Below are 26,877 nucleotides of genomic sequence, written 5' to 3'. Positions count from 1 at the left end.
TATTGTTTTGTTATTATATAATATGTTACTATAATATTCCTTCCTACATACCCGTATAATATTAGTTAATCTATTTTTGTATTTCTTATATCTATTTTCTGCCTCTTTAGTCTTTAGTTTTATGAATTCTCTATACAGTGTATTTTCTTATTACATGCATTTCGTAACCCTTTCATCATCCATGGTCGAGCTTGGATTTTTTGTTTTCTGTAGTCTTGTTTAATTGGACAATTTTTATCATATAATGATGTAAATATTTGTAAAAAAGTTTCATATGCACTATCAACATCACTTTCACTGTATACCTTTTCCCAGTTTTGCTCCTGTAAATCCTTCTTTAGTGTGTTCATGTTTTCCTCTGTCCGCACTCGCCTGTATTTTATTTTCTCCTCTGGCTGATTCCGCCGATGGTTTCTATTATAAACGATGAAAACTGGTAGATGATCACTAATGTCATTGATTAATAATCCACTCACAGTGTTATTCTCAGTATCATTGCTGAATATATTATCAATTAAGGTGGCACTATGGGATGTAATTCTGCTTGGCCTGGTGATTTTTGGATATAAACTCATACTGTACATTATACTGATAAATTCATCTGTTATTTTATGCTTATTTGGATAGAGAGGTCCAGTAGAGCCGGTCCTTCAGTGGATGAGTAGCTCTGCCAGTGTGTAGACCTGCTCACGCTACCTGTTTGTGTCCTTTGGACTAGAACTTCATTTGCAGCATCTCAGTGAGTCCTGGCTTTGGTTGGGGAAGTAACCTGCATTGAATTGGCACCACGTTCAGGGAGAATCATAGACTACCGTCCACTTCATGTTACAGAAACCAGAGATAAGGACCAATGGGGCTCAGGACCAATAGGACTTACTTGTTCTACTCCAACCATGTCCTCTAAATCACGAATCCACCTGTCTTTCTTACTGTCTGGTACCAGAAAGCATTTGCACCATAGACCATTAAACACCTGGTTTATTAAATTCCAGCTCAATGAATTTACAGCTTTTAAAGAATCTACGAGTAGAAGTCAGAAAGCAGCATGTGGTGAGTCACTCTGTGCACAGGGATGCACAATAGTGACAGCTAAATTGTACATAAAAAATTAACAACGAAAGAAAAGTAATAACTAATGAAAGAAAAAACCCATGATAACTCTGACTGGTGCCATATATTTGAATACCACCTTTCTTCCTTCCCAAGGCTGGAGCTGTCTGGAGATCAGGTGGATGGAGGAGGGATTCAGTTTTCCAGACCCAAAAACTTACCTGTGCTTTAGCCAAACAGTAATCACACACTCCAGTTTAACAGAATAAAATGTTCATGTCAGTGTTGAATCATAGAGCGTGCACAATACAAACGTTTAGTAACAAACAGACTGGACGGTTATTAAATTATGTTAAAAAATACCAGTGTTGCGTGCAATGTCCAGCGTCCTTTCATTCAGGAATTTGTGTGAGGTTCATTCCAAAGGGTGTGCACAGTGGTCAGTGAACACTCCACTCACAGTGCACGTTACAGGTGATAATGGACGCAGTATTCACAGTCACGTTAATCCAACTGCAGACGGATTATGCCGTCAACATTATGTCTCCAAGTGCACGCTATGACTGCACAATCCATTTCCTCACCAAAAATCCAAACATGCATCTGCTCAATGTCACATCACTTTGCACCTAGTGCGCTCCAGTTTAAAGGGAGTTACACGTAAAACTTGGATTGGTTGAATTTATGTGCATATCTGCATGTTGTTGACTAATGAAGATGTTAAATCCCGCCCCTTTGTAACCGTCACCCACCTTTGCCCTCCATTTATGTGCCCAGTAAGGACTTGGACAGGCTACTAAAAAATTTGCACCATGTATGTGCTCACAGTCAAGACAGGGCTTAAAGTGTGACTGAGGCCATATTAAAGAAGGTCAATTAAAAACAAATATTGCACAATATCATGCCTTTAAATTAAACACTAAAACAGTCATTCAAAGAATTTTTACACTTTGAAAATCCATTTGTTTTTGTTTTTTTAATTCATGGTCAAAATCATGACCTTAAATCAGTGCTGATAATTCAGGCTGGTGTTGTAATGAAAGCGGTTTGTCCTTGCAGTGACACTCTGAGTGTTGTGGCATCAGAGCACCGTCCATTTAGCACCAAGCAGAGGGCTTTAGGCAAAGAGGACTTCACCAAGATCCCCCATGGAGTGGCTGGAGTTCAGGACAGGATGAGTGTCATTTGGGAGAGGGGAGTGGTATGTACACACACACACACACACACACACACACACACACACACACACACACACACACACACACACACACACACACACACACACACACACACACACACACACACACACACACACACACACACACACAAGCTGAACCTCTCTCAACTTTGAGTTGGCTACATCGGTTTATCAGACCCACAGTCCTAACAGAACTTGGTGTTAGAAAACCAGAAGTTCTTGGACAGATTTCTTGTCATTGTGGTTCTGTGGACAGTGTTGTTGGTGATTTCAATTCAGCACTATGTGCTGCACTAGATTTGGCTGCACCCATTCATTCCAGATGGTTTTGCCTCTGAAAGAAAATGCTTTGGATTACAGATTATCTCAGACACTTCAGACACAAACTTAGTAAACTGGAGCATGTATGGCATCATTCGAGGTTGGCAGTAGGTAGGTGAGTGGATATGGAGCTGGCCTGCCAATGTATAGACCTGGGTTCTAATACTGCTCATGCTCATTCTGTGGTGTCCTTGGACAAGGCATTTAATCTACATTGCCTCAGTCCACCCAACTGTAAATGGGTAAAGCTGGTGGGGGAAGTAACCTGTATTGGACTAGTGTAGACTCTCATCCACCTGATGCTACAGAATCCAGAGATAAGCACCAGCAGCAAAGAGCTTCAGGGCCTATATAGGATTTACAAGGTAGGGTTAGGTTTATTATGACTAGTATGACTACCTGGCTGAGAACAAACACACTCTGCTGGCTGCCAAAACTGCCAAACATATTCTGACATAAACTGAAAGTCAAAAACTAACGATATGAAGCAACATCAGAATATTCAAAATCCAATGCTTCTTTACATTTGAATTCTTCAACATCTGCAGGTAACTGGAAAGATGGATGAGAATCGTTTTGTGGCAGTGACGAGCTCTAACGCTGCAAAGATCTACAATATGTACCCGCGCAAAGGCCGCATCATTCCGGGAGCCGACGCAGACGTGGTGGTCTGGGACCCAGATGCCATGAGGTGTGTATGGATCACAAACAGTGATGACTCATTAATACCCGGCTGAGTGCAGAACACACACACACCGTACCACTGATACACGATTTCTCTGCAGGACCATCTCTGTAAGCACACAGGTGCAGGGCGGAGACTTCAATCTGTACGAGGGAATGCGTTGCCATGGTGTTCCCTTGGTCACAATCAGCCGAGGCCGTTTGGTGTGCGAGAATGGTGTGTTTATGTGCGCTGAGGGATCAGGAAAGTTCTACCCACAGCGCACCTTCCCTGATTTCCTTTACAAGAAGATGGTGCAGAGAGAAAAGGTGTGTTCACACTGACAGCACAACTACACCAATCACACCATATCTAACCATATTAATATTCTGTTTGAACGAATGAGTGCTTCTACTTATTTTATATATTTCATGAGGCGAAAGATGGCATGTTCCGTTCAATGAGGCGAAGCCGAGTTAAATGGTATGTTCCAGCTGTCATCAAATTAAATATTTGTTCCATTGAAAGAATGAAAAAACATTCATTATTTCTTTTATATAACAGCAAAAACAGAGCCTTATGATTTGATATTTTATTAACACCAGAAAAGGGACTTACATTTTGGTGTGTGTCACTGGTGTTTTGATATCAACAGTCCAACACAAACTTTAAATAGGAGTCCAAAATTGTTCTCAGGCAACTTGGAAAAACAGTTGGGTAGTACAAAAATACGATGTAGTACGTGATGCCGTGCACTGACTTCGTGTACTTCCAAAAAAAAAAAAAGACTTTAAGTATTTCCGCAGTCCAGCGAAAAATCACGTCAGAAATTTGTCCAGCTTTTCATTCTAACAGCTCTTCATGCCTCCAGGGGGCTTACATCTTAGTGGATTTGTTTTTGTTTGTTTTGTTTTTTGTGTGTGTGTGTGTTAGAAGAATTAGCACCGTCAGTTAGCTCCTTTGAATCCTCGTCCATCAGCAAAACAAACTCCGCCATGTTTAGCTAAACGCTGCCCCTGGTTGTGAGCATGTGCAGTGCTCGGGGCGTGCAATAACACATTTCATATAGCACCAAAATTGCACGCTAAAAATAACTATTGGACGGTAAATGGAACACAATGGCAACTGGTATGAATAATCCATGTCACCTGACATACAACCGCAACCGTTATATAATATTTTCTATATTTTTAAGAAAATCTGAATTACTTTGAATTTGAGTAATGATTTTGACTGTAGATCAGTGATTAGAAATTTGATTTTAAAAAAAGCATGCAGCAGAAATATAACCAGTTGTTATATTTTCTAACTGCTTCAAAATCAGTAGCGTATTTAAACTTTTCCCACTTTTGCTTCTTTAATTTCTTGCTGTACTTAATGTAGATCCTGACAGATATACTATCAGTTAGCCAATTAATATTGGCTGAGATGAACCTGTCTTGGACATATCTGTATCTGTGTTATTTTTGCTGATATGAAAACTTTTATTTTACTGAATAAACAATGCAAAAAACACTTTGCTTGGAAGAAATTGTGTCCTTACATAGTTTGTCCAGCAAAGGGCACTCCAACAGCATTGTTTACAATGCATAGCTGGAACCCCCATATTACTTTGGTTGCATTAGCTACGTGGCACAGAGGAAAAGCGACCAGCTGCCATTAATTTTCAATCAGCCTACGTCTTTTACAGCAGCAACAGACAAGTGGCTGATATACCACCAGCTATGTGGAGCCATAATTGACAAGAAGTTAGCAAGTGGCGATCCAAGTTAAGGCAGCGAGACGTACGTTGGTTGGTTGTTGGTTATATTTACATTCAGTCATATTAAAGTTCATGTGTAAAAAATCAAGTTAGAATTGCGTTTCTTCATCATCAGGGTTTGATAATGAAATGTTAGGAATCATTGCCTTTTTAATTCATTAAATTTAATTTATAACGCATTGTTATGAAAATAAATTTTGTATTTTTTGCGTAAATCCCACAGCCCACGATGCTAAACAACTGATGTTTGCGTTCATATTTAATCAAGAATAAAACAAAAACTGACCAGAGACTCATTTTCAACACGTTAAAAATAATTCAAGCATTCATGTGGTCTCATGTCTTTCAGAAACAACAGTTTATCCCAAACATACCCTATGTTGTATATGAGGTTTACTGTTCACCTGCTACTTCTTCTTTTCCCAATTTAGACTCAGGCCTGTAAAGGGGTCGACAGGGATCCCTACTCTGGTGATGTAGCCAAAGTAGCAAATGCTATTAAGAAAGAGCTCGGTCTGGGCCCCATAGATGGAGAGACACCCAATAAACCCTGCGCACGGGTATACCAGGGGGTCCGAGACCTCCACGAGTCCTCCTTTAGCCTCTCAGGTAGGTTACAGGAATGGTGACAGCAAGTCTGGTTTAAAGAATAGACAGACATAGAGTGAATTTTAATTTAATTAACATTTCTCTATGTAATGTGGAATTGTGTCAAGAAGGGTGTGAGGCTTGTGCCAAATCAACATGTACCTTGTTTTGGCTAATTTCATAAAAAATAAAAAAATAAATCCTTTCTTTGGGGTTGTGTTGAATTATGACTGTACTATCTGCGTTTTAGAGCTTAATCAGAGAATAAGTATACTTCTCTTGATTTTTACATTGCTGCAAGAAAACAGTGTCTTTGTCACTGACAATCACACCTGCTGCTAATTTTCCATCCACTAACCATCCAGCAGGTGGCAGACATGTCTATGGGGATATTACATAAGTAAAACAAAGTTGTATTTCAGTTGATCTGATACATCAAATTTCATCAGTTTTTGATCCTTTTATCCCCATTATTGTTCTTCATGTTTTCTGACAGGGACTCAGGTCGACGACCATATCCCTAAGAGGTCCTCGGCTCGAATCCTGGCCCCTCCAGGCGGTCGCTCCAGTGGAATCTGGTAATCGTGGGTCCTGGAGCTTCAACAGTTTGAGCCTTCCTGTTTTGTAAATTTTTGAACAACCAGGAAAACTGCACTGATTTTATATCACAAGTTTAGTGTTCAGTGGGAAAAATAATTCAATCATAAGGCTGTGATTGGTGAACTAATGATCTGTGATTGGCCAAAACAGGTTATGCAAATGAATTTATATCTGAATTGGATCGACTCAGGAAAATAAACAAGAGTGAAGGGCGAATAATAAATTCAAATGTTTAGCTAAATTCAAACAGATGCTGATAAACTCTTTATCAGCATCTATTTACTCAATATCACCTTAATCACATCAGATAAAATACAAATCATAAAAACAAAACAAACAAACAAAAACAAACAACTGTGAAAGGTCAAAACCAGTACAGTTTTTTGATGGTTTGGTTTGAGTGGATGTCATCTAAATGACTGAAAATGAACTACAGTCAGTGAAATATATATATATATATATATATATATATATATATATATATATATATATATATATATATATATATATATATTCCTCCATCACAAAATCTTGCAGCTTTAGGCTCATAAAAATGTGTGTGTCCTGTTTGTGACTGATGCACTCACATCTGCTCCTGTAATAGTTTTTGTTTTTCTTTCTGGATGACCTGTGCTGTGTGGTGATGAAATCAAACTGCTTTGAACACTGTGTTGTCTCACTGCTGCGCTCTCCAAAGAGTTAGCGACAACCTCATCCATCATTGTTGTAGGTTTGCTGCTCCAAATGAAAAACGGCTGCAATTTCAACATCCGTTCTGGTCACGCTTCTTCACCGGAGGGTCCGCAGAGTTACAAGTTGGAGAAGTAAGCTGCTCTTAGGATGTACTCACAGTAGGCGATCTGTACCATGCCCCAGCACACTTGAGGCCCAGAGCATTCCTCTTTCTAATTTATACTAAATGTGAAAGAGACCACAAAGTCCAAAAAATGTCTCAAAATAATCCACAAAGTCAGTGATGTTTCAAATTCCATTATTGTGGTGTGGGACCAGTGGAAGTTATTCTGCGCCTGGGAGCACTTTCTACTTTTTAGCTTACCTGGACTGAAGGACCAGTGATCTTGGGTCATGGGTCACCCATCCGTCGGCGTTGTTGGCGGTTGTGGCGTGTGTAAACATCATCGTCTCTGAAACCGCTGGACCAAAAGTGGAAACTTGGTGTGCATGTTCCTCACCCATGAGGACACCAAAGTTTGTTCAAGGCGTTCCGATGTGATTTCAAATATGGCCGCCATGGTGGCAATCTTGAAAATTTCATATCGCCATTTGTCAGCCATTTATGCAGCAAATGAGCTGAAATTTGCTACATGGATAGCAAGCAGCAAGCCTAAAAACATACCTGACAGGTTTTGTGAAATTTTCTCTTTTGACCTTGATATGGCCCCTGGACTGTGGTCATGCCCATTTTCCAGTTGTCATTTTAAACATCTTCATGTCAGAAACCACTGAATAAATGGAGCTGACATTTGATGTGTTTGTCCCTACCTATGAGGACACCAACATTTATTTGAGGTGTTCTGACAGGGGTGCTGAAAAGGGGAGAATAAGGAGAAGGATTCTAAGAGCCCATGATTGGCAAGGGCCCAGAAAGGCCCCTAATACAATTACAATACTGGCAAAATAATATGGGGGTGGCCCGGTAAGATTTCTTATCGTGGGGCTCAAAATCCTTGGCAGCACCCCTGTGTTCTGATCCAATTTCAAATATGGCTGTCATGCCACCTAGAGCCATTGGTCAGTAGGTTTTAAAATAAATTTGTTACAAGGGTAGCTAGTAGGTAGCTCCAAAACATATCATATCCAAAGGGTTTTTAAGATCTTATTTTTATTTTGGCCATGCCCACATTTCTAGCTGAAATTGTGATGTCTTGTATCATCCAGGTGAGCTACAGTGCCTGTTGCACTATTTTACCTTTCTTTCATTCATTTGTTCATGAATTTTCTGTTGCTTATCCTGCTGCAAATCAAGCAGCTCATTCTACACTCCCCCATTCTGGGCCAAGTGCTCTAACTCTTCCTGGGGATCCCAAGATGTTCTCAAGCCAGTTGGGAGATATAATCCATCCATTGTGTCATAGTATTCCCCTGGACCTCCTCCCAACTGGGCATGCCTGGAAGATCTCCCTCAGGAGATGACCTGGGACATCGTCACCAGATGTCCAAACCACCTCAGCTGGCTCTGTTTGATGGGAAGAAGCAGCAGCTGTACTCTGAGTCCCTCTTGGAGTGTAACCGCAGATACACAAAGGTGGAATCTCACTTCTGCTGTTTCTATACACAAGTTTGTTCTTTCTGTCATTGCTCAAAGCTCCTAACCAGAGGTGAGGATAGGAACATAAATCGAGTGGTAAATTAAGAGCCACACTTTCTGGCTCAGCTCTTTATTCACCATAACAATCTGGTAGGTGGGTAGCAGGACCTAAGATGCACCCCCAAACCAATCTTACCCCCACTTGTGAACAAGATGATGAGATACTTGAGCTTCTCCACTTGGAACCATAACTCTCCCCTGACCCTTTCCTTTCATTCCTTTTCCTGATGTTTGTCTGTTTGTTTTTATTGTTGGGGTGGTTTTGTTACAGAGACCTGGCAACCCCATGTGGGATTGTGCTCTTTCTGAAAACAAAAGTATTGACGTAAACATGCCCAAACACTGGTAAACACCATTCCGGGCAGTGCAGTGTGTACACAGACTAGTGGAGTATTGGACAGTCATACTTGGGGATGGTACCATGCAATCGAACCTACTGTGAGTACGCCTCTACACTTGGCCACGTTTGGTGCTGTAACAGGCTAAGCTACAACCCAGTGTACCTTTGGTTGATTTCCCCAAGTAGTTCTCATCCGGCTAGGCTTGGTTCTGGGTACTCTGGAGCAGGCACACCATTCAGCAAAAGTATAGAAAAGATCCACATTTCTGGATCTCTGTGCACAACTCAGGATGACCCGAAAAGGTGCGGCACAACTTGACGTAACTCTGAGCAAACTTGTCTTGTACTCTGTCCTTAACTTTTGATACTGTATTTTGGGATAATTGTGTTCAGTGTGAAAATTGGACACTGATTTTGAGCCACTGGACCATCTTGAGCCAAGAAAAAGCTCCAGAAAAATTTTGAACACATTCAAAACCAGTTTTACTGATGTTTCTTGGCTTGTGGTGATCTAGGCCGAGCAGTGCTCCAAAGCGTGCACCAAGTGTACACTTGACTGAGGCCAAGTGTAGGAGCTGCTGTACACAAGCCCATCGGCTGATCTAGAATATTAACTTTGATCCAACAAGTGCTGTGTTTTCACTTTGGAAAAGGAATGTTTATCCTGTCAATGATAACTGTGCACCTTCAGAAGTTCTACAAAATAAATCTTTCTAAAGGCATCCAATTTAAAGATTCTACTGGGAATAAAAGGGACGAATAAGACATCGGACAGCGGATCATGTTTGGTGTCATTTCTGTGACAAACGGGATGAAGTGCCTTCTCATTCACCTGAGGACATTTATGGGCTTCTGTATTGTCAGCTGGAGCTCCTGAAAACACCAGATCATGCTACTAACTGAGCTATCACATGATGTTGATCCTGTCTACTGGCACTGTGAGGGTTGCATTTTGGGAATAATCAGTTTCTACGGATACAGACAAATGGGTGGTTGTTAGGCAGGAAGATTGAGCTGCACAGATTAAAAACCACCATTGACCTTCTCACCTCTTGATGTCTCTTGGTCCTGACTAGCAGTATTATATTTATACATGATCATATTTTCTTGTGTGTGTGTGTGTGTATGTATTGTTATTTTAGGATGTTTTTTTTGTTGTCATTTTTAAAGATAAAATGTCCCATTGTGAATCACCTGTGCCACATTTAGACCCATGCATGAAGAGCACCACATGGATATGGAGGAGTAAAATCTGTATGAAATCCCACAGGTTCACCCACTGGTGCTGTTTTTTTACGATTACCTGCAGTGACTTTACTTATTGTTGGATGGTTGTGTTTTTTTGAAGGCACCGTGGCTGCTGTGTGTGTAGATTGTGGCTGTGTTGGACAGTGAACCTGTTGAATATGTAAGTGGCTGCTTGTTTCTTATCACAAGAATAAGAGAAAAATAATAAAGTGGAAAAAAAATGATTCTGTGTGTGTCTATTCCAACAATCCAACACCTCCAGAAGAGGTAATGTTTGATGTTTAAGAGCTGCAACGTCTACTTTTGCAGTAGAGATTTTGAACTTTGACCTCTTGGACTCGACAGCACCAAATACTTCTGTCCATCTGTCGAGGGACATCATGACAATAAGCCCGGCCACTGAGGTAAGTTCATCTGAGTCAGTTTGAGACTCCTCTCAGATATATAGTGCTGATGGCTGAGGCCAGGAGATGTGGAAAGCTTGGATCTTAGTCTGGAGTTATGACAACTGCACGACAAGACAGTCTGCCTCTTCACTCAGCTTCTTGAGATCAACAGCCAGGAAATCTACTGATTAAAAATAGATCAAAGCATCATCTGCAAATCTGAGATCTGTCAATGTTTCAACAGCAACAAATGCACCCAGACAACTGGACAGCACAACCTTTACCCAGCATCCAGTCTGTGAAAACAATGAACAACTAGAACACATAATTTCAAGTTACTGATAGCATATTCCCCCTCAGCCACCAGAACCTTGGAGGTGGTAGTGTAACGTCACGTTGGACGATGATGATGCCGGTTCATTTCATGATTGCCACCAAGGTCCCAACTGGCACATTCAAAACTGAATGTTGTACTGTCTCCAGCAGTGTGAACTTTGAACTGGGGAGGTAGAGAGATGGGTGCCTTGGGCTCTTCTGGAAATATATTTCAAGCTTCCGTTGACACAAAACAATTACAGACATCAAACTTACTTTAATGCTGTTATTCAAGAATGAACAAACCTCAATTTAAAAAATGCAAATGCACATATATAAATAACTTTAATGTACATTATAAACACAGATGTAGTTGTGTGAGGTTCAAATGAAGCATTACCTTCAAGCATATTATGTCTCAACATATATTCCAACCCTTTGATCAAATGTATGAATTTTTATTAATTTACTGAAGATTAAGATGCTAAAAAGAAGAAAAAAAAAATCTCTTGTTATCACAATGTGTACACAGGAAGAGTACTTTTCCTTGATCCACACCAAAACTTGAGCACAACACACCCCTCCACCAAGTTTTGAGAAAATTGGTACTTTGTAGTTGTGGAGGTTGAAGGGTTGGTGTATTGCATGGAGTTATTCTGAACTCAAAATGCAGCCGTGCTCATAAGTACTTGGACAACAACCCCCTTTTTCATAATTTTACCTTTGTGACTTTCAGTGGGTTTAACAAAACGATCACATTAATCATTTTGGAATTACAATCATTTTTTTTTCATAGTCCCTCTATTTTCAGAACTTGTAATTTAATAGGCAAATCTAATATAAAGCCTATTTTAAAATATAAATAATTGCTTTTACAACCAGTTTTCTTTACACAAGCCAGGGAATGGATACACAAACATTTCCAAGTCACTATTATGTTTTGGACTTCATTTACATTAATCATTAAGAAATGCAAACAGCATGTTGCTCTATAGTACAGACAAGCCACCAAAACACTCAGATAATTAAAGTTTTCTTAGATTTTTGGACTAGTCTGAGATGGGAAATTTTGTTTATCCAGTTGCCAGTGAATGCAACATTAATATGTCTGAAGGGCCACTTGGTTAACTACTGCATCCCCCCGTTTTATTACAATTTTTAAAACATTTTACTTAAAATACTATAGTCACCCTTAACAAAATGAATTACCTGAGAAATGTATTTTGTCAAGTTAATCAGGCAAGTCATTAAAATATATAATTTAATTTCTCCAAACTTTCTTAAACGGATGAATAGAACAATACATAAATATAATTAATTCTGCAAATGTTAATATAAATCAAAAAATAAATAAATGTATAAATACAGAAAATGCCTAAATGTATTATGTCATTCTCATTACGTGTTTGTGTGCGTCACGTCAGCTCGCTGTCAATCTCCAAAATGGTGGTTGAAGAGCTGTCAGTAAGAACGGTTTCTTGGAAAGTAAAGGCAAAACGTGCCAGTGTCTGCGCATGCGCAATACCGCCCGCTTTAGGTGGGAGTCGGCTCGCGCACTTGCTGAGGCAACGGAACGCTGTGAGAAGGCAACTCAGCTGTCGCACTTCAGTGAGTGATATTAAGTCAACTTTAGCTGTCAGTGTCTTTTTTTCCTTGACCTTTGAATTTTGGTTATTTGATTTCTGTTTCAAATTAATACTTGAACCGTCTGGTGTGAGACAGTTTACCGTTTGTTTCAGTGGTTGTTTGATGTTGTAGTATAGAAAAGGCCTCCAGAGGGGGGTAGCGTTAGCCGAAAAAGTCTCGGCCTTAGTTTCGCTCGGAGACGTTTTGAGTTCGCTGTTTTCACCAGAATGAAATCAAATGAGGCGTGAAGCCTGTAAATCGAACAACGAGAGCAAATCGCCGCTCAAGTGAACAGCGCGTGCTGGTTAGCATGTGTTAGCATTAGAGTGCAGTATTCTGACGCACCGACTGTTGCCGAGCGATTTAACTTTTTTTTTTTTTTACTATACAAATCCCCTTTTACAGAAATAGTTACAGGTCTTACTGTAAATCCGGATTGAAAACATCCCTTTTGCAATTTTGGTTTTGTTGTTACTTAACCGGATGGAACGCAAAACATTGTAATAAACGCCTTTATTACTAAATATTTAAAGTATAAGACAGTGAAATTGATGGACAAACTAGTATATGATGTCATGAAGACTAGAAATACTCAAACTGAACACTAGTATATAGACCTTAAAGATGGGCTATGATTGAAATTTATAAAAAATTAAGTAATTTTTATGACTGAATGTATTCCTGATCTACCATTATTAAGAAATCACAGCAGGGGTCACAGTAAGAAACTATTTAAAAGGTCACAGCTGAGAGTGGTGGATAGATGAAACAGCTTGCCAGAAGATAATAATATAATAATCAATATAATTTAGACAACATTAGATAGGTGGAGGACTTAAGAATGTAAATGCAGTTAAACAAGCGATCAGAATACCAGAATAAATCAGTAAAATATAGTGATACTGCAGTCATGAGCCTTGCGCTTTCATGTTGTAATTTAACTAAACTAACTTGAGGGTTTTTAGAATTAAACTATTTCATTAACTAGAATAGCACTCAGAGAGGCTTTTTGCTGCTTATGTCATAAGACATTGTACAAGGATGAAGCAAGGTGTTGCTCACCACCAAGATACGGTGTATTCGGAAAGTATTCACAGCGCTTCACTTTTCCACATTTTGCTATTTTACAGCCTTATTCCAGAATGGATGGAATTCATTTTTCCCCTCACAATTCCACACACAATACCCCATAATGACAATGTGGTAAAAGTTTTTTTTTTAGATTTTTACAAATTTATTAAAAACTAGAAGCACTCAGAGAGTGCAAACCTCCGCCAAGGCCATGGGGTCACTCACACCATAACATCTACACGCCGTGGAATCATTGAACCTAAAAAAGTCTAACAATGATGTTTGCTCAGTAGTAAAAAAAAGTTTCATCTGCTGTGACTGGATAACATGTATCCTTAGCACTTGACATTACAGTTTATTGCAACTTGCACCTTTCCCAGAAGCTGCTGTCATCTGAGCACCGATATTGATATTGCATGTGCTTATAGACAAAAACAAATAGACAAAATTCAATTTATTATTCAACTAAACTGCAAATATATGCATTTTTTAACATTTATGAAACACTTCAATAATAAATAACAGTAAATTCTGAAATAGAACATTTTTTTAAGTGTTGCATGTGCTACATAATGAAGTGCACCTTCTATATATTCAGTGAAGTGCACCGAAGCAGAATATATGCGACAGTAAAGTGCTGATGTCAGCCTCTGGGTTTTCTGGATCCTAGGCGTGATTCATCAACACCTGGGAGTGGGTTTTGCACCTTGTGTACTTTGTTCAGTGATGTGCACTGAACCAGAACTTAACCACTGCTGACTCATCACTTTGCTTTTGCTAAGTGAAGTAATCTGGATAGTGATATTCATTGCCACTAAAATATAATAATGCCAAATGATAGTCCTTCATCTAATAAATTCATTGTGCTCCCCAGCCCTGTATAGTTTGTCATGAGGGATTTCCTCTTTGCAGTGTGTTGTATTTGACATCGTTTACTAACAAGGCCATAGGGTCACTGACCCTAAAGAGATTCCCTCTTTGGCACAGTGATCTATTCAACAATTCAGTGTTACAACCAAAACTATGATACATACACTTTTCTTTCCTTTATATTTGACATCCTTGACCATGAAAACATACCACTAGAACTTGGAATCACTTTTATGTCTTTATTAGTTCAAAGGTTATTGTATAAAAACGATTTTTCGGTAATGGCGGTTTTCTTCTGGATCTAGCTCCATAACATTTGAAGGCAAGCTACATCAAATCAGATGACACCTTACTGAATCAGTATAGATTCAGCTACAATTTGGTGTTAGTTGTGCATCTCTAGCTTCATTTGTCACCTCACACTGACACATTTTCTATTTTCCCTATATTTTTGCATATTCTGGATCACCAGATCCGGATCCGATCATCGCCAAACTTTGTTTGATAGCACATTTTACTATGTTTTTTTCAAGCCTTTCTGCCTTGTTTTTGTGGAGTTAGAAACTAGAATGTCAAAATTCCCCCTATCCCGCAATGGTGAAGAATCCTTTAAAAAATTCCTGGGTCCGGATCGTGATCCGGATCACCACTAAAATTTAAGCACTTGTTCCTCTTGTCATAGTGTAGTGGCGCGGCTCTTGAGCAACACACAAAACAGCTAGCTCTGCAGTCTGATCCTTGAGTATAAATGTAGAGGATCACTGTTGATATTTTGTCTGAAAAGGACATGCAAGCACCATTTACCTTTCAGAAGGGCTGTTAAATTAATTGCATTGCAGTCATAATCTCAGTGTCAGTTTGTGTGATTATATGATCATCAAAAGATGTGATTTAAATAAAAATAATTAATCATGGACTGCATTGAGTGTGTGCTGCTGTTGTCTGTTTTCTTGCCATTAAAATAGATTTTTTTCCCTTCATTGGATATTGTAAACTTTTGTATGTTTGATGAAAAATGCTAACAGGAAACTGCATCAGTACTGAGTTTGTAGCCACTCTGCTTTGTGTAAGCCTGATCCTGTCAGAGCTCAGAAGCTAAGCAGGGTAATGGGAGACCTCTACAGAAGCCCAGGGGCTGTGCATGTTTCTTCATGTAAAACGAGTTGCATTAGGAAGGGCATCCAGTGTAAAACCCGCTGAATCCCAGTGCAGATCTGTACTGGATCCACTGTGGCAACCCTGAAGAAAAAACTGGTGCAGGTGCAAGACAAACAACTACGTCAGTACTGAGTTTATTACCTTTTTGTGTAACAAGACTAAGATCTCGTAATGTTGGTATGTTGTTACAGGCGTCTCTATAAGGCGGTCAGACACAACAGATTGTACCAAACACAGACAGAGTGAAACGGGAGGATGGCGGTGAATGTCTACGCCACCTCTGTGACCGTAGAGAACCTGAGTCGTCATGACATGTTGGCATGGGTGAATGACATTCTACAGCTCACCTATACAAAGATAGAGCAGCTCTGTACAGGTAAATACTTACACACGTGCACACGCAGAGTTTTGTAACCTTCAGTTAACTTGCATGAAGCTTTGAAATGTGTGATTCTTTTCCCCAGGTGCTGCTTACTGCCAGTTCATGGACATGCTGTTTCCAGGCTGCATATTATTGAAGAAAGTGAAGTTCAATTCTAAATTGGAACATGAATATATCCATAATTTTAAAGTATTACAGGCTGCATTCAAGAGAATGGATGTGGACAAGGTGAAAACACACGCATGCACGCATGCATTATAATGTGATGAGGGAACACCAGCTGTGACACATGATTTTATTGACTTTCTCAAACATTGTTCTTCTGTCCTTTTGTGTCTCAGATCATCCCTGTGGAGAGGTTAGTAAAGGGGAAGTTCCAGGACAACTTTGAGTTCCTTCAGTGGTTCAAGAAGTTTTTTGATGCAAACTATGATGGGAAAGAATATGATCCTGTACAGTCACGGCAGGCCCAGGAGGGAACGCCACCTCCATCCAACCCAGGTATCACACACGTACTGTATGGGAAAGACACAGTGAGCTGTGTGAAACCTCAAGTTTCACTGATGCAACCACATCCTCACCGCTGAACTTATTTGAGACAAACTTATAAGACTCTCAGGTTCAGTCTGGAGTATCCACAAGTGTTTCATTTCAAAATCCATTTTGGTGTACAGAGCCAAAATTACAAAACCTGTGTCACTGTTGAAGTACTTATGTACCTGACTTCAGATCAGACCACATAGTGACAACATCCCCACGAATGCAGTAACAAAAACTTACACAGCCATCACAAGCAGAAATCTTCCACAACCAGAAAAGAACATGGAAATCATCATCAAAGTCAGCACTGGACTATGAAAAGCAAAGGTGAAGGTCCCTTTTAGCCACAGAGATCTCAACAGCTGCTGCTGTTTGGGGCCACGCCCACCTGTTCATGCAGTGCACAGAACAAAGTGTCACTCTCTGTTTCTGTAATCATTCGTTTTAGTTATTTGTTATGTAATTGTGTATGTAATTATTGTAGTTATTATTTATATACCTGTCCTTGCTGTGGTCTCTGTGTTTGTAATGTAACACCTTCGTGTGCACGGAGCCATCATTTCCAGCTGTCAGTGTGTGTGGCTGGGTAGCGATCACACACGCACACCACATGTGTTGGCAGGGTGGAGCGGGGGGAGCGCAACACACACGCACACATGCGATACACAAGCACACAGTATGTGTTGAGGGGGGAGCCAACACTCTGGCACACCACATGTGTGTTGCTAGGTTATGCCACACTCGTGGTGCACTTAGACATATTTCACACACTGCTCGAATGTGGTCGCCTGCTGTCTACTATCGTGCCAGGAGCGAGAATGGCCACGCCTTTTCTAAGTGCCCGGCAAGCGGTGTTAGATGTTCGAGCGTGGCACTAGGAATTTGGCCGACACTTGCCAAGAGAGGTGTTGAATGGAGACTTGCAGGGCATTCTCTGTTTTTCAGCTACTTGTGTGTGCGAATGGTTGCAGCAACAGCTGTACGAGGCGTTTGAGGCAGCTCAGATTTTTCATGAGTGGCATGCATTTCCTCTTTTGTGCGCCAGTCGGCTTCAATCGTGGCATGTGTGAAGGGGCCCATAATGAAAATGAGACATTTAAAGCTTTAAATAAGATTGAGTTTTTGTATACTTAAAAGAAAATTTATGCATTGGCCTGAATTTAAGAAGGAGTTTTTATTTTATTTTTTTCCTCTTGGAAATATATCTAAAAAATATAGGGTCATCTTATATTCACACAGTAGACTTTCACATGTCATATACACGCGTAACAGCAGGTGGAGACAAATATCCATGACACAAGTGTACCTCCCTGGTTGTGCTGGACTCCTGGGTTTTCATCTGTCTGTGTTCATGTCCCCTGTCTTTGATTTTCAGTCTAGGATTACTTTAGTCACTGGTTTTATTTTGCATTTTACCACTATAGTCATTGCTTGTAATTTCTGTTTGTTATGCTTTTGCCACGTTAGTTCTGTTTTAGTTTCAGCCCCAGCCTTTAATTCTCTTGTTGATCACTTTTCAGTTCTCACCTTTGTTTTCCTGATTTTGTTTCTTTGCTCCTTCCAGGTGTACATTTTTCTTGCATTATGTTTTGGACTCACCTTCCACTTTCTTTCTGTCTGCTTAGTGTTTACTTTTCTGCACTCTCTTGCAACCGCTCACTTCATCTTTGTCTTTTTCTACCATGCCTCTATGTCTGTCTGCTTAGTGTTTGTTTTATTGCACTCTCTTGATCCTGCTTGTCTCAGGCTTGTCTCCTTCCTGAACTTTCTCACACACCTGTTTTCACTTTCCTTAATCACACCCTGTTATTTAAGCCTTGCATTTTTCTCTGTTCTCTGCCAGTTCATTTGACTTTGTCTGCATTCCAGCCTAGTGTTGCTTTGTTAGTCCTTGACCATCTGCTCTTCTCTGTATGACCTTGTTTTTTTTTTTGTTTGCCTCTGCCTGTTTTTGAACTTTGCTTGTTGTTTTGGCCTCAGATTTTGCCTCAGCTCTGATGACCTTGTTTCTCCTTGCCTCTGAACCCAGCTTGTTTTTGACATTTGCCTCTGCCTCACGTCTGCTGATTACCTTTGCCACTCTGACTGTTTACTGAACCTGTGCCTGTTTTCCTATATAAAGCCTTTATATACTCAGCCGTCTGAGTCTGCATATTGTGTCCAGTATACTGTTCATTCCACACCATGAATGCTGACAGTGTGCATCGTACACTGCAAGCATTTGACAGTGGTTCTCATTTCCAGTCCTCAGGGACTCACTAACCTAAACATTTGCCACCTCTCCCTGCTGATTAGCTCATTCAGTTGTGCTCTGCCAATCAAGCTCAAGCAGATGCCTGAATGACCTAATCACATTTTGGCAGCACAGAGAAAAATGGAAAATGTGTAGGTTAATTGGTCTCTGAGGACTGGAATTGGGAAACACAGATTTATAACCAGCTTCAACAGGCAACAACTTCTCTGCATTTTAACACTACACTCATTTATCTACACAGCTTTTCCAAGATCTCCAACTTTGATTAGTTCAATTTTTTTAAATACCAGAACTTGCTTTCTTCCCTCTTATATGTCATTACAAATTGTGGACTTTGGACACGTACCAGACAAAATAAATAATTTGAAGGCATCAGTTTTGACTAATGAAAAACTAAGGACTTACTTTTAAATTAGTAGCATAAACTGTCATAAGTACCAACAGATTAATACTATTTTTTTTTTTGTTTTTAATTCTGAGGAAAATTTTGTAATATCTATTGTTACATCTGAAGTGAGCACCTGTCTCTCTCTTCCAGGTCCGATTAGAACATCTCCCACAGCACCGAAGACTGTCCCCAGCTCACAGAGGCAGACCAACACTTCAGCAGTCCGCAGGAACACTCCCGTGGTCCGTAATGGGGCAGATGCTGAGCTCATGGAGCTCAACCAGCAGGTAGCGCTACCAGATGTACCTTTTATTTCTGCCTGTCTTTTGGACGACAATAACCTGTTAAAAATAACAGACACGTGTCAGTGACACAAATGCGGTTTAAACTGGATCTGCTTCTTCATCCAGATCTGCCCGAACATTGAGTGGTTTCTTTTCCAGTTCAGCCTCAACCCCTTGCAAATATTGATGTTATAATGGAGCTAAAAATATTCTTAATATTCATCCTATTGTCACAAACATCTTTTGTATGATTATTAGCCCCAAGTTGGATATTTTCTATTTGTCATCACACACATTGTTGTTTTTGTGTTTCTGTCATCACTGCTGTTCCTGTGGACAGTTGCTGGATCTGAAGCTGACTGTGGATGGACTGGAGAAGGAGAGGGACTTCTACTTTGGAAAGTTGAGAGACATCGAGCTCATCTGCCAGGAACATGAAAATGAAAACAGCCCAGTCCTCAGCAAAATTATGGACATACTCTATGCTACAGAGGTAATTAAAATCACAATGGGAGAAATGGGGGCAACCCAAAAAACAGGATGCTTATGATGAAGATTTGTAGGTTTAGCTAAAATTCATTATTGCACACAAAGCCACGCAATAACACTGAATCATAAACAGAATAATGAACCATACCAAAACAAAGCACTGGTGAATTTAGGATAATGCATCTTAATCACAACCAGGTCCAATTAGAACATCTCCCACAGCACCGAAGCACCAGTTCAGTTTATTTATACAGCTCAACGTAGACACTGTGATTCTGCTCTCAGCTTCTTGAGTGCTGCAGTCAGGGCATCCATTGATTCCACAAAGATAACTGCATCGTCTGCAATGTCAAAGCAAGTAAACTTCACACATAACACGAAAGATGCAGAACACGGAAGAAAATCAACTAACCAAAAGCGAAATGGGGACCCATGAAACATTCCACCTGCTGTCAGGAGCGCTTTGCCATGGCACTAGCAGGCGAAAAACTGTTTCTACCAGTTGAAGAAGATTTCTAAATTCAGATCGGTTGTTTCAAAAGATGATCTTGAGTTGATTATTCATGCCTTTGTATCTTGTTTGGACTACTGCAGCAGTTTGTTTTCCTGCCAGAACGAAAAGGAGCTGTCCCATGTGCAGCAGGTCCAAAATTCTGCAGCAAGGCTGCTGACTCACTCAAGCAGAAGGCCTCATATCTCTCCTATTTTAAAGTCTCTTCATTGGCTCCCAGTGTCGTTGCGTTTCCATTTTAAGATCCTAGTATTGACTTTTAGAGCTTTGCATGGCCAGGCTCCCTCCTACATTAGAGACCTGTTATGTCCCTACGCTCCCGCTCGGAGCCTGAGGTCAGTGGATCAGAACCTTCTGAGGGTCCCTTGTACCCACTTTAAGACCCGAGGAGATCGTTCTTTCCAGGCCGTTGCGCCAAGGCTCTGGAATGATCTCCCTTTGTCTTTTCGTTCGCTGGACTCTGTCGATGTTTTTAAGAGCAAACTTAAAATCCGTCTGTTTCTCCAGGCATTCAAACCTTAGTAGTGAGAGGGCTGTTTTATGACCACTGTGTGTGTCTTAGAGTTATTTTATTGTGATGTACATTGTCTTTTATTCTCTGAATTTTTATCTGTGTGTGTCTTTTGTGAAGCACCTTGTGACTTTCCTTGTCTGAGAAAGGTGCCATATAAATAAACATTACTTACTATCACTAAGTTAAAGACTGGATCCTGTCCTCCTCACCTGCAGGTGTCAGCTGGGTTTGAGTCCTGGAGTTGTGATATTTTGAACAATGTATGGAGACATGAGCAGCTTTAAAGTGTCATTTTTACATGGACTTTCTTAATCACTCCTGTGTGTGTGTGTGTGTGTGGGGTTGTATGTCAACTTTCTAACTATAATATTTTAATAAAAAAAAAAGTCCGGTGACAGAAAAGAGGCACTCACCCTGCTGTGCATCTTATCCTTCTATTGCAGGAGGGATTTGCACCGCCTGAGGATGATGAAATTGATGAAGGGACACGAGACCAGGAATTCTGAATGATTTATCAGCATCAATCTTCCTCACCTTCCACCCTTTAACTGACAACATCTTTTTATTTATTTATGTTTTTTTGACATGATCCCTTTACTGGTCCCACTTTTCCCTGTGGCTGTCTGCTGTATCTATCCCATCATGATGTTGCTATACAGCCTGGCTTCCCAAACTCTGGTTTGGACTCAGGCTCTGCAACCTTGCTCGGGTAACTTGGCGTATTGAAACCTGTCTTTAGAGAACAGCTGTACATATGTTTAGGACTAGTTTAGCCCAGTAAGGTTCACCTCTGGATATGTTGGTCTGTTAATTATTTGATGTTAATTGCAGTGAGACTAAGGCATCTTGCACTGGCAGCCCAGAGTCTGTCTGCAGAGGTAACTGACTTTGCTAACTGTCACAGAGTTTGATCAGTTACAGGATGTTTTCTGTAAATTTTCCAATATGGGAAATTGAGATTTTTTTATATCCCTTTGTAAAGCATTTTAGAAGCCCGCACGTCTGTTGTTGTACATAACGCATATTGTGAACTTACATTTAGCCCACAGACATATCACAGACTTTGATGCCCTCATGTGTGCAAGTCATTCGTCATAATGTTCGTGCATGTGCACACTGTCCCACCGCAGAGGGTTTTCTCATCAAAGTGCTCACAGATTGTTTATGGAGCTGTCTGGACTTGCAGCGCTTTCAGAGCCTTTTTGAAGAGCAAAAAAACTTCAAAGTACTCCCAAAGCAGAATGTTTTTAACATTTCAGCAAGATTTTTTTATTGATATTATTACAGTATCATTAACATTTAATCGGGAATAAAATTGTTGAAAATTTTTATTTTGTACAAAATCACATGACCTAATGAAGGTATGTGTAGACAGCTCCATTAGTCCGGCAGCTAAGAGACAAATTTTAGGGGAATCATGCACTTTTTTACAAAAGCAAAACTTTATCAGAGGTACCTTATAGTGTCCTGAAGTATATAAGATCGGGAGACATTGAATCCATAAACGTCTACACTCTAAAAACTTTGGTTTAAGAGAATAACCATTTTCAGCCTTCTACAGCATATAATTCATGACAAACTCTTATCCAAATGTCTATTTAAGTTTATAATATAAACTTGAAGGTTATGAAAAATGTATTAAGGCTAAGTAGGGATGCTTCGAATGTACTTCAGTGTGCTTACAATCTTAGAAAAAGCGTTAATCTAGGGAAAGTGACTAAATATTGTATAACTCATTGTGAATATCAATATACCTATGCAATATAGCTGTTTGCGAGCATAGGGCAAAGGAAAGATGCTACTCATGCACTCTAACATATTTACACTCTAAAATAACAACAGTGTTTGAACGGAAAGAAATGCTTTTTTATTAATTACAAGAAATCAATTTTGTTTTTATGGCCATAACCATTTAGTTTACAATTTAAAACACTCAGTTTACCTTATGCTATATCTTCCATAACATAAAATCATGACTCTATATTTAATTTACTTAAAGTGACTGAAAGCTGTTTTCATGCATAGAAAAAGAAAGTATGCTACAAATGCACTTAAACATAGTTTACACTCTTAAAAAATAATGGTAAATTAATGTTACAATTTAACCTCTTTCCATTTTGAAACATACCACCCTGCTAACGTATAAGGATGTACAACGACGTATGACGCCGCACGACGTCAGTATAGCTTTGCACTAGTTGCAGTAGCTATTCTCTACAGCTTAACAAGGTCCAATCTTGATCACTGGCCCCCTACATAATAACCATATGATCGTATTGTCATATGAATAGCAAAATATACACTGAATTATAACCATGCAAACACCCTTTTAAAAAAAGCAGGATACAGGGCTAAAATCAAATGTCTCCTGCTTTGACATGACTTAATATAACCTAAAGAGTCCCTGAACAAAGTTTGGCGCTTTTGTAAAAAAGTGCACGATTCTATCCCTTAACTGCTGGACTACATAACAGTGTGGTGTCTTTTTTATTTATTTACCTTTTAAAATCTACTCTTTAAACTGAAAACTCTAAAAAAAAAAAAGGTTTTGTATTTGGGGAAACTGAAGAACTTATATTAAATGTAGCAAAACAAACTGGCAGCCAGAATATACAAGAATATGTTAATGCATATCATTTCAGATTTAAGACTTTTTGCATTGAATTCTTCAGCAGTCTTCAGGTTACCATAGGCTTTTGGAATTTATGAGCAAATGTTGTGACTACATATGAACACTACTAAATACTAATGTTTGACTTTATTAATTGAGTTAAACATTTTAGCTGCTATAGCTCTTTTTCTGTTGATGTATTTAATTTTTCATACAGCAAGTTTTATAGCGTTAAAATGCCTCAATGGTTGCCAAGGATCAGTGGATGGGATTTATTGCGATTGATAGCCAGCCATTTGTTGGACCAGTCAGGGAGAAGAAATCATCCGGCCCTTTATCATTATTTGTTGCCATGGAAGCCACACAATAAACTTGCATCATTTGTAGTGGCTGCTCTATTGAAATAAAGCTCTGAGGTTCAAGAAAATGAACAAACTTTGAATTTTCATTTGCTACTTTCTCAGCTGTCGTTATTGTGTGTTTCATGCATAAACTATTAGCACCATTTTATATTGTAGCAGTTGGATGTTTTGGTGCTACCACATTGTGGCAACAACCATCCCCAGAAAAAAAGCTTCACCACATCAAAGGCTACCGATTTTATTATGCCTGCTGGCCTAAAGTGCCGGGTCACGGTGATATCAAATCAAATCAATTTTATTTATATAGCGCCAAATCACAACAAACAGTTGCCCCAAGGCGCTTTATATTGTAAGGCAAAGCCATACAATATAAAATGAAAAGTCAAACTCATTGAAAATTTCCTTTTCATTGATATGTGTACAATACAGTCTCGCTCTCTTTGTTAGTGCATCCATTTGTACTTCATGTTTCATTTCAGCTCTGTAACCCTGTAATACACAGCTGTGATATTTGACACACTTAGCGGGGACAGTCCTGTTATTCTTTTCACTTGCCTGCAGCTCCAGTGCTCTGGCGCCACGCTTTCAAATACATTTGAAAGTGTATTTATGCATGCAACCAGATCTTCTCTAGATCTTTCAAGTTTGGAGTTTCAGCTCCTTCCAAAGATTTTCTATTGAGTTCAGGTCTGGAGACTGGCCAGGCCACTCCAGGACCTTGAAATGCTTCTTACGGAGCCCCTCCTTAGTTGCCCTGGCTGTGTGGGGTCATTGTCATGCTGGAAGACCCAGCCATGACCCATCTTCAATGCTCTTACTGAGGGAAGGAGGTTGTTTGCCAAAATCTCGCAATACATGACCCCATCCATCCTCCCTTCAATACAGTGCAGTCGTCCTGTCTCCTTTGAAGAAGAGCTCCCCCAGAGTATGATGTTTCCACCCCCATGCTTCACGGTTGGGATGGTTTTCTTGGGGTTGTTCTCATCCTCTAAACATGGTAAGTGGAGTTGATTCCAAAAAGCTCTATTCTGGTCTCATCTGACCACAACCTTCTCCCATGCCTCCCCTGGATCATCCAGATGGTCACTGGTGAACTTCAGACGGGCCTGGACATGTGCTGGCTTGAGTAGAGGGACCTTGCTGCCCTGCAGGATTTTAAACCATGACAGCATCATGTGAGATCTTGCATGGAATCCCAGACCGAGGGAGATTGACAGTCATCTTGTGTTTCTTCCACTTTCTAATAAATAATAACAGTTGTCTTCTACCAAGCTGCTTGCTTGTTCTCCTGTAGTCCATCCCAGCCTTGTGCAGGTCTACAGTTTTGTCACTGGTGTCCTTAGACAGCTCTTTGGTCTTGGCTATGGTGGACAGGTTGTAGTGTAATTGAGTGTGTGAACAGGTGTTTTTTATACAGGTAACAAGTTCAAACAGGTGCAGTTAATGCAGGTAAAGAGTGCAGAATAAGAGGACTTCTTAAAGAAAAATTAACAGGTCTGTGTGAGCCAGAATTCTTGCTGGTTGGTAGGTGTTCAAATACTTATTTGCAGCAGTAACATAAAAATAAATTATTAAAAAATCATACATTGTGATTTCCGGATTTTTTTTTTTTTTTTTAGATTATGTCTCTCAGTGGACATGCACCTAAGATGAAAATTTCAGACCCCTCCATGATTTCTAAGTGGGAGAACTTGCAAAATTGCAGGGTGTTAAAATGCTTATTTTCCTCACTGTAAAAACCAAACTCGGTATGTGGCCTTTGAACCCCATTGTAAGGAAGCACACATGCAAAAAAATAAAAAAACAGCATTTAACATCTACAATGTGCTGAAAACTTGTTCAAAATCAGTGTGTTGACTTCAGGACAACCGCCTTTTTGAGCTGCAGGTGGCACCTGTTTACATTTTAGTGTGTCAGGAAGAACATGTGCAAAATGGAGTCATACTGGATTTAGCTGTGGCCACCTCAAGATGTTTAGAATTCTGTGATGTGCATTGTCTTCCGTCAGCATGTTGGAGTCAGTCCTTTCACAATTAGTTTGTTTCATTAGCCCACAGCAAGCATGATTAATAACAGGGTGATCATATCAGAGGGGCCTTGGGTAAGGTCCTGAATCCCCTAGTTGATCTTGGTGTGTAGTGAGCGCCTTGCATGGCAGCACCCTGACATTGGTGTGTTTGTGTGAATGTGAGGCATCATTGTAAAGTGCTTTGAGTTATTGATGGAAAAGCGGTATATAAATGCAGTCCGTTTGCTATTTACTCTGAGTTAACATATTCGGATCAGTGACTTTTAATCCCTTCTGCTTTCTCGAAATCAGGCTCCAGCGTTGTGCCACTACCGGAAGTCAGGCGGTTTAAGATGACAACACTTTAAAAAGGTCTGACATCCGGTGGTGGCAGAAATTGAGTCATGCAAACGAAAAAACATCGCTGTCCCTCTGTGCGCTTATATTTTCTTCTTATTAGCAACACAGAACGGTCTTTAAGAGCTAACCTGAACGTCGATCACTAATCCGGTGTTTGGAAGTTGGTCGGACCCTGAACGTGTTGGGCAGTGGGCCACGCCCCCTCGCCCAGAAGCACGAGCGTGCTGACGTGACGTGTTCTTTTATGAAGCAGGGAGGAAGGAACTTCAAATCGCTGCAACATGGCTTCAAATAACGGTTCGGTGGGCAAGTGGGAAGTTGTGAAGAAAGGAAAGAAAAGTAACTCGGGGGGAGGAAAAAACGCGGCTGATAAGAAAAGTGGTGGCGGCGGAAGAAAAGCTTTAGGTGAATCCAACCAGTCCTACAGACGTAAGTCAACACGGCCCACTGAGCCAGCAAATTAAAGTCAGAACGTCTTAATTCACTGTGATAAAACTGCTCGCTTTAACGCCAACGTTTTCTTGTAACACTCTGTTTTTCCTGCAGCTGAAGTTTGTCGGTGGTCAAGCGGAGTTGTGACAGACTAGCTAGCCTTGCTTAGCATCACGTTAGCACATGCCGTATTGACTTTTTTCCGTCTTCCGTTTG

The 26,877-nt window shown here is 40.1% G+C and overlaps 3 protein-coding genes across 4 annotated transcripts in view; all 3 read left to right on the top strand.

The window, feature by feature from the left end:
• LOC117502672 (dihydropyrimidinase-related protein 5-like) overlaps nt 1-6,232 on the top strand; it is a 57,992-nt gene extending 51,760 nt beyond the window's left edge. The window contains exons 10-14 of the mRNA XM_034161747.1: nt 2,110-2,251; nt 3,118-3,260; nt 3,355-3,562; nt 5,427-5,604; nt 6,080-6,232. Coding sequence (XP_034017638.1) covers nt 2,110-2,251; nt 3,118-3,260; nt 3,355-3,562; nt 5,427-5,604; nt 6,080-6,165 — 757 coding nt within the window. The 3' untranslated portion in view covers nt 6,166-6,232. The remainder of the gene's footprint in view (nt 1-2,109; nt 2,252-3,117; nt 3,261-3,354; nt 3,563-5,426; nt 5,605-6,079) is intronic.
• Nucleotides 6,233-12,346: 6,114 nt separating this feature from the next.
• On the top strand, nt 12,347-22,107 carry LOC117502673 (microtubule-associated protein RP/EB family member 3-like). The gene is made up of 7 exons (XM_034161748.1): nt 12,347-12,409; nt 15,718-15,902; nt 15,991-16,136; nt 16,250-16,409; nt 19,241-19,377; nt 19,715-19,867; nt 21,332-22,107. Exons 2-7 carry the CDS (start codon nt 15,782-15,784, stop codon nt 21,392-21,394), a joined length of 780 nt encoding a protein of 259 aa, XP_034017639.1. The 5' UTR covers nt 12,347-12,409; nt 15,718-15,781; the 3' UTR covers nt 21,395-22,107.
• A 4,327-nt stretch (nt 22,108-26,434) lies between these two features.
• The window catches only part of tmem214 (transmembrane protein 214), a 40,605-nt gene continuing 40,162 nt past the window's right edge, over nt 26,435-26,877 (top strand). For both annotated transcript variants that reach the window (XM_034161746.1, XM_034161745.1), the window contains exon 1: nt 26,435-26,658. In XM_034161746.1, the coding sequence (XP_034017637.1) occupies nt 26,511-26,658 (148 nt within the window). In that variant the 5' untranslated portion in view covers nt 26,435-26,510. The remainder of the gene's footprint in view (nt 26,659-26,877) is intronic.

The sequence above is a fragment of the Thalassophryne amazonica genome, chromosome 21 (genome assembly GCF_902500255.1).
Source record: "Thalassophryne amazonica chromosome 21, fThaAma1.1, whole genome shotgun sequence".
Lineage (NCBI taxonomy): Eukaryota > Metazoa > Chordata > Actinopteri > Batrachoidiformes > Batrachoididae > Thalassophryne > Thalassophryne amazonica.
Note: the sequence above shows the minus strand (reverse complement) of the source record. Positions and strands in the feature narration are given on the sequence as shown.

Bases quoted from the DNA above. Each gene is read 5' to 3' on its own strand.
- LOC117502673 (XM_034161748.1), top strand. From the start codon at position 15,782: ATGGCGGTGAATGTCTACGCCACCTCTGTGACCGTAGAGAACCTGAGT. The intron at 15,903-15,990 runs GTAAATACTTAC...TCTTTTCCCCAG, and splicing joins GATAGAGCAGCTCTGTACAG to GTGCTGCTTACTGCCAGTTC. The intron at 19,868-21,331 runs GTAATTAAAATC...CTTCTATTGCAG, and splicing joins ACATACTCTATGCTACAGAG to GAGGGATTTGCACCGCCTGA.